Source organism: Aythya fuligula, chromosome 1 (genome assembly GCF_009819795.1).
Source record: "Aythya fuligula isolate bAytFul2 chromosome 1, bAytFul2.pri, whole genome shotgun sequence".
Taxonomy (NCBI): domain Eukaryota; kingdom Metazoa; phylum Chordata; class Aves; order Anseriformes; family Anatidae; genus Aythya; species Aythya fuligula.
Window position 1 is genome coordinate 189,639,067 of NC_045559.1, and position 12,481 is coordinate 189,651,547.

At 40.2% G+C, this 12,481-nt stretch overlaps 1 protein-coding gene across 1 annotated transcript in view; it reads right to left on the reverse strand.

Annotated features, from left to right (window-relative positions):
• LOC116501818 (probable ATP-dependent RNA helicase DDX10) overlaps positions 1 to 12,481 on the reverse strand; it is a 77,931-nt gene that overhangs the window by 43,483 nt on the left and 21,967 nt on the right. The window contains exon 3 of the mRNA XM_032207420.1: positions 11,056 to 11,112. Coding sequence (XP_032063311.1) covers positions 11,056 to 11,112 — 57 coding nt within the window. The remainder of the gene's footprint in view (positions 1 to 11,055; positions 11,113 to 12,481) is intronic.

The window sequence follows — 12,481 nt, forward strand, 5'->3', positions numbered from 1 at the left end:
AGCAGTGGAATTTGGCTCCTTCAGAAGAAAGAGCAAAAGGTAAGAGTCCCAGAGAATCCCCCAAAATTCATAAAAGATCAGAAAGAAAAACAAGAGCGAAAAAAAACAATAAACGGAAGGTAGATAGAAAATTAAAGTTGTGCCTTGCCATAAGGCAAAGAAACCTTGAGGGAGACCTGAGACAGCACACAAAGACACCGGGAGTCCTAATGGACTCCTCAAAAAGAAGGCTGTGCTCTGTTTGGGGCTTACTGGGCTCTCCAGAGAAACACACAATATCCTGAGATGGAAGGGGCCCACAAGGATCCAGTTCCTGGCTCCTTACAGGACTGCCCAAAACCCAAACCCCATGCCTGAGAGCTTTGTCCAAATGTCCCTTGAACTCCAGCAAGCTCGGGGCCATGACCACTTCCCAAATGCCTGACCACCCTCTTGGTGAAGAACCTTTTCCTAATATCCAGCCCGAACCTCCTCTGCATCCATGCAGGATGTTTAAATGGCCATACATGTTTGTTACTAGCTTGAAGTTTCCTAATAAACTGTTTGCTTTACCAATGCAGCCGACAATAAAAAAGAACAGAATACATACCACAAACATTGTGTGCTGTCTTAAAGCACGTTGGGATGGTGCAACTACTGCAGATCTAGCGTATTTGGCAAAGGAGGGATCTGACAAAACACAGAATCTTTAAGAATGGTCTGAGATAAAAACATAGAGACAGTCATTAGGAGCTTTTTCCTTTTCTTTTAAAGCTCATGTAAAATTCAGCATAAAGCAGCTGGACTCCTGGTGACTACATGACCCGGGAGCATTCTGAAAACAGCCATCACGAGAATTTTAAAACATTGGCAACTGCAGCATTATCAGTCAGAATGCAGATAATGATTTTCTGATTGCACAAATCAATTTTCATCACTAGTAGCAATTACGACTGCTGCGAGTAGCTATAGCTGACTACGTAGAATGCTGCAAGCAACACGTTCCAAGAATATAAACAGGGGCGATGCTGAGAAAACAGAGCTGCTTAATTTAAGCTAACTACGATTCCTCATTGCATGAGGATGTTATCATCATCCAAACACATCTGAAAGATTAACCCTGCTCATCAGCCAATTAACTCATTGTTCAGAAGTTTATACCTGAGATACGCAGCAAAGTGGAGTCCCAGCATCCGAAAACTACGCTCTAAAGAAGTTTCAAACACATAATGAAAGCTGGGAAGTGGCTCAGAGTAATACCAGAAGAAACCCAGATGCAAATAAAGACGTGTGAATAGTTCTGACCCAGCTTACTTATAACTATTATGCAGATGCTTGCACTTCATAGAGCCAGAACTGAGGCATGTGAATACACGTGCTGTTCACAGCAGAACATACTCCCACTAGATTGCATTGCTCTCAGAAAAAGGCTTACAAATACAGAAATTTCAACTTCACAATTAAAAGCTGTGCGTGAAAGCTGCTGCAAACGTCAGATTACTAGATCTGGCTTGTTCAGGGTTTCCCACCTCTTCAGGATTGAAGGTGCAAATAGAGAAGAGGGTCTCCCAAATTTCAGTTCCAGGCTATTCTGCCGTGCTATGTTGGTTAAGGCATTCAAGGACTGTGGTGAGGCACAATGAGTAAGAACTCCACAATAATAAACAGCATGATCTGCTGCTTAAAATATATATGAACACAGAAAATGCTTTAAAATTTTATGGTAAAATTCTATGGTTTACAGCTTTAAAATTTGTGGTTGAGAAGGACAGAAAATTCAAACACTGGTTACTGTACACACACCAGTGTGGCTCCAGCACTGTCCATTCATTCCTATTCCTTGACCAAAGTCGGGGCAAAGTGACCATTTATGTTCTGCTGAGGCTGGGATTGCTGAGAAGAGTGTCAGATCAGTGAAGAAACTGAACAAGAAATGTGGAAGCCAAGAATTCCAAACCACATCCCAGTGGCTAGTTACATTTAAACTGCACACTTGCTATCTTTACAAGAGAGCACTGTGAAAAATGAAAGGCTTACATACTGATGAGCTATGATCACAGCACCTTAAACAATCTCTCTCTAACATTTTTTAATCAAAGGATAAAGAGCAACAGAGTAGAAATACAAAACGGTCCCAGTGTTCTCTTCTTCCCCTATTTAAGTTACAGAACATGGTGTTGTGCAGGTAGCATGAAAACATCCAATCAGTGCTGAAATGGAAATCTGAAGCTCAGGTGGGAAGGTCTTTGCCCCTGAATACACTGTGTTCAATGGTTTGCACTCTGCAATACACAAAATGTTCTTGTCTGCTTTCTTGCGTGCTTACTGTTTTTCTAGATACAACTATTGAACTGAAATACTAGATTGATGAAATGTGCATTCACATGGAAAAATGTATATAGCCTAAGTCACTGGCGCTCAGTCATTAGCCTCAGAAAGGAACCTGCAGAAGAGTAACTCTTACTGCTCTCCCTGAGCTCCACCACACTGCCACGTGAGGGGAGGAACATGACGGTGAAATCCTGCTCCTGATGCCTACAGACATGGGGAAGGAGGAAAAGGGAGTGAAATAACACACACCTCTGTGCAAAGGAGAAAGAGAGCTCGAACAGTGACTTGAGCAGCTACACGGTTATTTGCTGATCCCCCTTCAAGAGCCTGGATGGACTGGTGCCAAAGCACTCCTTAATTCTACAGCTACCAAGAGTTAGCGTACCTCTTCCTCACTAGCCGCATCATTTGATTTCCTTGCACCCTGTCTACTCCAAGTCTCCTTGAATTCCAGGAGCAAGAAGCTTGGCAAGAGGTTGCCAGCTACAGGGCAGCCCCTTTTGTGGGGTGGGTGCCAGCGAACACTGAGGTGACATCAGAGTAGGTGGCAGCTGACACTGCAGGAAGCCCCTTCCTGGCAGAGGAGGCAGATACTGAGTACCCTCAGCATCATTTTGCTCATCCTTACCACAGATACAAGAAGCAGTCTTCTCCGTTTCATCTCCAATTCATCCATCTTACATGGCTACCTTGCAGTGGGAGATGGTGGCAATTAGGAGAAAGTTCTCAGAAAGAGCAGTCAGGCACTGGGACGGGTTGCCCAGGGAGGTGGTGGAGTCACCGTCCCTGGGGGTGTTCAAGGAGAGGTTGGACGTGGTGCTTGGGGACATGGGTTAGTGGTGACATTGGTGGTAGGGGGGTGGTTGGACCAGATGAGCTTGGAGGGCTTTTCCAACCTTAATGATTCTGTAATCCTAATAAACCATAACACAACCCGCAGGATTCAAGAGTAAGAAACATAGATATGTTAACACATTTATTTCAATTTACAATCTTGCAGTTTTGGTAGCCTAAGCCTTTAATAAAAAAATACTCCGTTTTTCCCCAATGCCAAAACATTGCTGTTCATGTCTTTAACGTGTTGAAAATTCTGGAGCTCAGCTCTGAAAGTAAATCTAAGATAGCTCCGAGGATCCTGTTCTAATTATTTCAAATTTATATGGATAAACCAGAAACAAAAAGTTCCCTAATGAATACTGAATTAAACACTGCAATCTGCAAAGCTTTAATACTGCCGAAATTTCTTCAGAATTACATTAGAAATTTAACAAAGTCACTTAACAATAAAGACAGTAACTTCTGTGCTCCCTAACACTGCAGAGATAAGGGACACCTCTCCTGTGCCTCTGTGCTCACAAACCCATATCGCATCTTACATCAAAACCCCCCTCAGAACTGCAACCCAAAAATATTAATTTAAAAAAAAAACAAAAAACAAAAACGTTACCATACCTCTGATTACCATAAATTTGAAAGCAAACACAAAGCAAAGCACACAGTATACTTATGTCAGACACTGTGATGGAAATGCACTTGGTTTGATGCACTGTGCATCTGCCTCACTGCAGCAGACCTTCTGGGTCTTCAGGCACGCGTAAGCTCCACATCCACCCAAATCTATGCTTCTGCCAAAGACTGGGAAGAAATCACCTCAATAACTGGCAAATCATCAGCTTACTGCGTGTAGAGCACTGGGCTGTCATTACATACCACATATGATTAAAAATAACAGTTGTGAATATCATACTCACAAAATTCAATTTCTGTGGCTATGCCCAATCATTTTAAATGGTCACTTACAAGCATCTTTAAAATTCTCCATGTGCTGGTGGCTGCAGTGATAAGGTTCACAGCAGTGTGCATAACTGCAAATCAATCCGTAAGAATCCTTCCTTCTCATGTGTTCAGGGCTACAATACATAAATACTAATTTAATCATATATTTTTATTGGCAGAAAAGGCAGGACTTATTACAGCTTTCCTTAAAGTAATTTAAGTGCTATGTGAGCTGGAATCATCAATATGATATTTTCAGTAGGAAAATATAGTTGACATTTCCATACAGGCATAATAGCCATTTTCAAATAGGAACTTAAATATTGTATAATATGTTGATTTTTAAAATTATTTCAGAATACAGATAGTTCAGAATCACTGACTTCTTTATTTCCTTTTAACAACTTGAACCCGAAATTGAGATTCTGCCTCAAAAAAGAAAAAATAACTGAAATTACTAACTAGAAGGTTAAAATATTAATTTTCCAAATTTCTGTTCATCCTCAGAGCTTCTCATGAAAATACAAAACATTACAAAAACAAAATGGTAATAAATACAGCTACTTACAGGGTTTTTTTTTATGTGTACAGAATGCAAGAGTTGAGAGACCAGATCTACTTCTAAACCAAGGTTAATTAAATTGTTTTAAGTATGACTTAATAAAAGGGAGCTAACTCTCAGAGTAATTTCAGCTGTAAACTCTCCACACAAGACATACTGGAACATTTTGTAGCTGAATTATCATTCAGCTACAGAATTCTCATTGTTCTATTTTTATGTTTGTTTGTTTCTCTTTGTGCATTGCAGAATCAAGAGCAATGATTGATGAGGACTCAGCAAGTCTTTTGCAGCTATCAAACAGCAGCGATAAGCCATAGCCTGTTTTGAGGCTTTACTGGGCCATGATAACCCTCTCCTGAGGTCTTCTATGAGCAAAACAAACGTCTACATCCTCCAGTCCACACGAAGGATCTAACCCTGAAATGCTGCTCCAATTCTAGAAGTTGCAGGGACTTAAAGCAATGGTTCCTCAACACCATCCACCAGGTCATGAGAGGTGACCCAGAACCAAAGCACCTTTACCATTAACCAGCTACCCATCACAATGCAGGGTATCCCACAAGACTTTCCCAAGAACATGTAGGGATAAACTGGTCAAAGGGATTTGGGAACCTGTACTCACAGGAGGCATGGACCGAATTCCTCTCCTTCAGTCCCACACACCCCTTTCCACACTGAAACTACTGCTCACATCCACAGCAAATCTCAGGTTCTCCAGCCTACAGACAAGGCTGTGGGCTAGATTCTCACAGAAAAGGAAAATCAGGGCAGAAGCAGAGGTGTCAGGTAACATAAGTCATTTCCAGTAACCCCAGGAATGACATACAATGGATGTCAAATTTTCATCGTACCTTAAAAACTGTATTTCTCCAACAGGACTATTGGCAATAGGTTCCCAAGAGATCCATTTCTGTCCCTTTGCTACCTGGCACAAAGATCTCTTGAGACCCATTCAGCCAGTTTATCTCAAATTCCATGGAGGGTACTGAAGAGTAAAAGAAAATGGGGTTTTAAAGTAGTTTTCTGGTTAACATCTCAACAGAGCATGACATAAGGAGCAGAAAAGCAGAAAACAGAATGCTATACTGAGGATTATACCTTGCAGCGATGTGATACATGCAGATATCAATGCTTTAATCTGTCGTGGTTTTATCTTTTAAGTACATGCTTCCTGCTCACCTAGGTGTATTTTGTAGATGTGCTCACATACATCCCTTCGTAACAAAGTACCAAGATTCCTAACTTCATTGCAACTCCAAGAAAATTTGAGATTATAAAGTGTACCAAGAATATATTTAATAAAATATGTAAAATCTCATACAGGAGTGCTAACTCTTGTCAGAGTACCAGGACATGTTGAGTAAGCACAGGGGAAGAAGAGAGGACATCAGAAATGTTAAAGCATACTTATTATCCTGAATTTGCTGTTCATCTTTTAATGCTCTAAAATTATTCAGCAATAATTCATTCCTATGAAAAAGTGCCTCTGAAGACCGAGTACTTGGATCTCTCTCCGTACTCAGAGGACATCAGTTTTCCTGCCCAATACCCATCCTCAATCGTATTACAATGATTTGTCTTCCTCATTCTTTTCTAAAACAGAAAATCCCTCTCATGTGCTCGGGCTCATTTTCCCTAGGTTTAAGTAGGCAATATTTTTCTTACAAATGTTAGGATAAACAGCCTCTGGTCTGTCAGACCCCTTCTTTTCAGTTTTGGACATTTGCATGTTGCAAATCCAATCAGAAGTGTGCATCCTGTTATATGCCAAGTAACTCATATCAATAACTATTAATTATTTGTGAATTACCTAGGAGAGCTATACTACTTTTACATCATGCAACACAACCAGTTTTCTGTGGTGTTGAGAGTATGACTTTAGGAGAATAATGGATAAAGTGACTGATCCAATAACACGAAGAGAAAAATAAGCTCATGTAAGTAATATAAAGCCATAAAATACAGAGCTTTGATACACTGATCATCTTATCCAAGCAGCATGAGACGAGTTGAGGGTCAAACACGAGCAGAAGTTAATACCACCACTTACCACCAAACTCAACACTGTCAAAGATGGCATTAAGCAACTGGTGAGATGACAATCCCTAAACAACCAGTTTACACAACATACAGAGTAAACTCTTAAAACACAAAGTGCTTGGGTAGACTGCTCTCAGAATGACTCAACACCAGTAAGTTCAAGATGACAGGTACAGGGAGGCAGCTAGGTCATGTAGCATTACTTTCATTTTAATGCTTAGTACATGAGTACCTTCCATTCTATAACTGCTATAGGATTACCAGTGGCTGAAGTGATCCACCCAACTGTCATGACTGAGCAAGTTTCACCTCCTGGCACTGCTTGCAGATGCTGTCCCAGCTCTTTCTAGCAGATGCTGATGAAGCCCTTCAGGGGCTAGTTTGCCTTTTTTTTTTTTTTTTTCCCCATGATGTTGGGTGTTGGCTGCTGAGGATCACAAAGAACATCGGCACAGGAGCTGGAAGCATCACCTTATCCTGACTCCTGGTCTGCTCCCTGCCCTGTGTCCCACAGACCTGTTCAGCTGCTTCTGGAAAATGCCTTTTTCCTTTAAGAAAATAATTTTCTTAAAAGCAAGAATTATGGAGTGAGGAAGTTTCCTTAACTCACCAACACTGTTCTAAGGCACAAGAATAGCTGAACAGTAAACTCACTAAATGAAAACTACAGTCATATTCAGCTAAGCTGAAACTAGCAGCTGCTTGCACAGTAAGGACCAATAAACACCAGTTGAAGCCTAGAAGGGAAGGGGTAATTTGGGGCCAGTGAGTGCCAGCCACATAGGGCTGCTCGGGCACAGAGACATGCTGTGGCCAGGCCCCAGGTCAGTGGCCGTCAGCCTGTGCTTCTACCTGCCTATTAAAAGACAACACGATTGCTCAATTTTCTCTAGACCATTTTCAAGAGGACCACAGCAAACAGTATCCAGATTTGTTCGAGGGTTCAAGGACTGCAATTTTATCAGTACCAACTAGAGATAAACACCTGCTTTTTTTCAGTCTCGAAACACTGCATTTGTTAATATCTCATCCAATTCTATATTGGGAGAAAAATAAGTATCTATTGATAGAAAAACAAACAAACAAAAACCATTAAACCCAAGTTTCCAATTTCTCTTTAATATAAATAGGAGAAATCTTTTATCTGATTTCACATACTTTTACACTCAAATTCAATTAATGGCAATAAATTCCAAGGAATACTTTCTCCAAAGTGTCCTTTAAGAGCCCTCACTTCTAACCTGGTTTATTTATTGCATGGGGGATTTCTCCAAGGTGGAGTCAATAACACTGCAGCTACCTACTCCTCTAAGCCCCTGTTCCAGGACACTCAGTAGGGTACGCCAGAATTGGTTATTAAATTCCAGTTGCAGAGTCCATCCCAGTACAGCAAAGGTTGAGGAAAACCTTCCCTGCAATTGCTCTAGGCTCATGTGACACCAGGAGAAAAATCATAAGGCCCATCTCTCCTGTGACCTTAATTTACCTCTTTGTTGGCATACCGACAGAAGAATCGTGCTCATGAAAGGCATGAAAACTCCTGCACTTCGAAATGAAAGGAAAAAATGGAGATACTCTCCTTCTCCACAGAATAATCTGGGGCTATAAAGCTGAAGGAAGGCTGTTATTAAACAAAAGTAGGCAACGAGTGAAAAGAACATAGGCAGAGTAAATGAAAAGTGTCAGTAAGTCCAGGCTCCCAGGACATGAAATGGATGAACATGCACAGACCAGAGAAACCCTAAAACTGAGAGTAAAATAACCAAAGGATCTGAGATTAAATTAAGACTAAAATAATGATGAAAGATAAAATCCCACAGATGTATAGGTTGAAGGGTGGAAATGAACAAACTGGAAGCTGTTCCAAACAGATTCCATTTTCATTTGGAAAGAAAGCCAGCATACATTAAGATTTACCATACGAGGCACTGCACATTCAGCAAAACAGCACTAGAAACATCAGGACAAAAGGTACAAATGACACCAAAGCAGAGATACAGAACTCATCATTGATGAATTACTGTGTAATATTTAAAATGGAAAAATAAATAGCAGTTTTGGTCATGGTAGACCCTGTGGGCTGAGCAGAACAGAAAGACAATAAATAATTCTCAGTAACCCAAAGAGCTTCTCATATGAGAGAAGCAGTTAATAAAACAAACAGGAATGAAGCAGGTAGAAGAAGTGGAACAACAATTTACGACCCCAGCTGCTTTGAAGCAACCGGCTGTTCAGAACTGTTGATCTACTCCTTTTCTCCAGCTGCTGAACTGCATTGTTAGATAGCTAAAAATACCTTTGCTGCTTTTTTGGTTCTCCGTATTCCATTCTCTTTTAACAAAACCCTATTAATTGCCAAAGGAATTTTATATGGCAGAGTAAGTGGGTCACAAGCCATATTCTGAAAGAAAATGTGAAGGTTTTTGAACTCCTGATTTAGGCAGCATATGTTTGCTAAACTAGTTTCTGTTTCAGTAGTTTCTCTGTTTTACTGCTTTCCTTTGTTGTACTTTTTTTTTTTTTGGTCTGGGTGTCTCACAGGAGCTGCTTGAGTCATATCCCACACAGACCATGGAGAGCTTCAGCTACTATAGCTTCATCTACAAGCTTCTGTGAAGCAGGGAGTGCTCTTAATTAATTCCTCAGACACCTCAAAGCCTGAAACTGCCACCTTTATCTACCAGCTACTGCTCCCTTCCATGTCCAGGACTGCAGTGCCCAGCTCCAAGCTGTCACAGCATTTCCCACTGGAAACATCTTCCCTTCAAATGAGCCCCACAGAAAGTGACAGGACCCGATTGCACAGAGTTCTGGCAAAAATAGCCTCTAAACAAAACAAAAAGCCCAGCAGTTTTCAAAGAGGATTATGTCAGCTTCTGAGGCTTGCTTCTTCTTGCACAGAGCGAGCTGAGCACTTGAGGAGTAAAACAAAGTCCAAGTAGTGGCAGGCTTACACAGCTGGCACCCTCACTGAGAGCGTGTGCCACTTGCACACTACAAAAGGACTAGAAAGTCTGCCAGGCAACATTCAATGTGCCAGTGTTGGAAAGAGGAGAGGAAAGGGTATATCAAATTGCCTTTTTACCTTACACAATTCTGGGGGGGGTGATTCTGCATGTAACCCACCCTGTACATGTGCACACTCACACAGATCAGTCCTTAACAGACACCTACTTCATTTCCCACCAGCAGAGAGATTCATTTGATTACCAAAGACTAGGATAGGGGAAGTGCATCAATAAGCAGAGCCTTTTAAGAGGACTGGGTTTATTTCTCCAGCTGCTGAGTAGTATGACAAAGGGCTTTTTATTCCTGAAAAAGAGGTAAAATGAGCTAAGAGCCAAGTATTTACAAATATGGTGCAGCCTGATCAGTGTTTTCTCTCTATATTAAGACATTTGTTAATCCCTCATTCCCTAATTTTCCTACAATGCTTGCTGAATATATTAAAACTATGCATCTCTATACATCCAATTACATTCACAAAATTTCTACTGCTTGACTGGGGAGTCATGATGCCAGTGGCTCTCATAGCTTCCATCTCTGAAGACAGAATCATAATTAATACTTAGTATAACTAGGCTTTCCATCTTAAACTGTAATTACTTTCCACTTCAGAACTACAGTAGGAAGTATCTTCCTGTATTCAAGTCTCCCAGTGCATGATCAGCTTGGTAAAAAAACAAAACAGAACGTTATCCATTTTCTCAGGGGAGTAAGATACTTGCTAACTGCTGAGAACAAAGAGCAACTATTCACATATAGCACAGGAGATGCAGCATGAGACATGACACACACTCCTCTGTCCATATTCTGGAAAATCACTGCAGCTGAATGAAATCTCAGTTCATCAAAATCACAGAATATGGAAAACTAGAACAGTTAAACACATATGAAAAAGGGTGGCAAAGGGTTTGGGCCTAACAAGAGGCAGGAATAAAATTCAGTGTAAACAACTGCAGCTTAAAGAAAAGGTTCAGCAGAAACAAGTTGAAATGAGATTTCACCAAAACCCTTACTGACTGCAATACTGCAGCAAGTTATAAACATGTCCAAGTACTCAGAGGAAAAGAAAATGGCATCAGCACTGCAGCTGAAATGGCAACGCACTTGATATACAAAATCAAGTTGTTACAATTCCAAAAGGCTTCCATCTATATATTACTTACCCTACTCAGTACCTTTCCATAATAAACCATTACAACCACATCACAGCAAGGGAATGACAAAAGATAAGCAAAAAGAAAATATCCGTAAAAAGTCATTAATCAAACCACTGTTTATTATAGAAATGAATGCAGTAATTAAAAAACAATTTCAAAACCACAATCACTCACTCCATCAGAAAAAAAAATAATAATTCTTACCTCGGCGTTCTTATTCCTGGCTTCTCTCCTTGCTGCTTTTTCTTTTAGCCTTTTCTCCTAAAACAAATAAGAAGATCCACAGTTTTAACACAAATTCCTGTTGTTTTTTTTCTTCTAATATTTTAAGATTAAAGTTGAGACACCGAGATGTTTAATGCACATATACTATACAGGTGGGTTTCATCCTACACATTACTGATGAAAAATTATATAAAAGATTTGATTGAGATATTATTCATAATTCTTGGTCTTTAAAGGAAATCAGAAATACAAGAATGATTCAAACTTACATTTCATTTTAACTGAGATTTGTTACTCTTAAAACAATGATGCAACTAGGTATTTTGAAAGTCAATTAGTACTTTGACAGAAAGTTAGCATCTATAACAGGTTAGTTAAAAATTACACCAAGAGATCATTTTCCGTATTTCTCCCTGTTTTAATATCAAACCTGATCTATTTAACAAGCAAAAATGATCATTTCCTTAACTTCCAAACTGCTAAAGCCACTGGAGAATGAAAGCTAAACCATATTCTCCATAGCCTTTGTATCTCCATTATGAAGTAAATGCTACTGCAGAGTTTTTATTAGTAATTGCATCGATTCAGAAGCCCTAAGAACATCAAGCTGCCTCTACCAAAGGGATTGTGCTATGTGAAAATGAGTGAAAAGCAATGATAAAATTGAGTCAGAGCTGCCAGCCAGATTTTTGAACATCCAAAAGTAGCCAAGGTATTTAATGTAAGTGATACTAATTGCCTTGATTGTTTTGTTGTTGTTATTGGGATTTGCTTATTTTTAAACCAATTTAAGGATTATCTCTATGTTATACTCTGTCAGGTCCTTGCAATTTAACATCCTTCAATTACCGGTTTCATGAGGTAAGGACAGAAATTCAGGTGAGGGCACCCATCAGTGAGAAAAGCACACCACTCCCTATTTTTCATTTGTTTTAGCAATGCTAATGACATTGATTATTCAAACTTTTTCATGCTAGCATAAAAAAGCTGATGCTATGCAATGCTCTCTGTTTCTTTATGCAACTTAGGCTGTCCCTAGCATCAGCACATCTAGAACCAAGCCCACATAAAATCCCTTTACCATCAGTCCCAGGACACCACTTCAGCATGGAGGACACTGACGACCATTTCACAGCATGAGGTCACATTTGGGGAATAACAAGAAAGCTCCAGCTGCCCTGGTGCCACATCATCACAATCAAAGAAGAGACACCATAAGACTAATGAGTAAGGTGATTTGGTCAGGAAGAGCACAGATGACAATGTCAGTGCTAGCTGGGCATGGCTGTATCGAAGCTACAACTGCACAGAGACGTGGGGTAAAGGACACTGACGCAGAACATAGCGGTCCCTCTGTCCTGTATTTCTTTTGCTCAGCCTTCATCCTCTTTTCCCATGGCTTCTT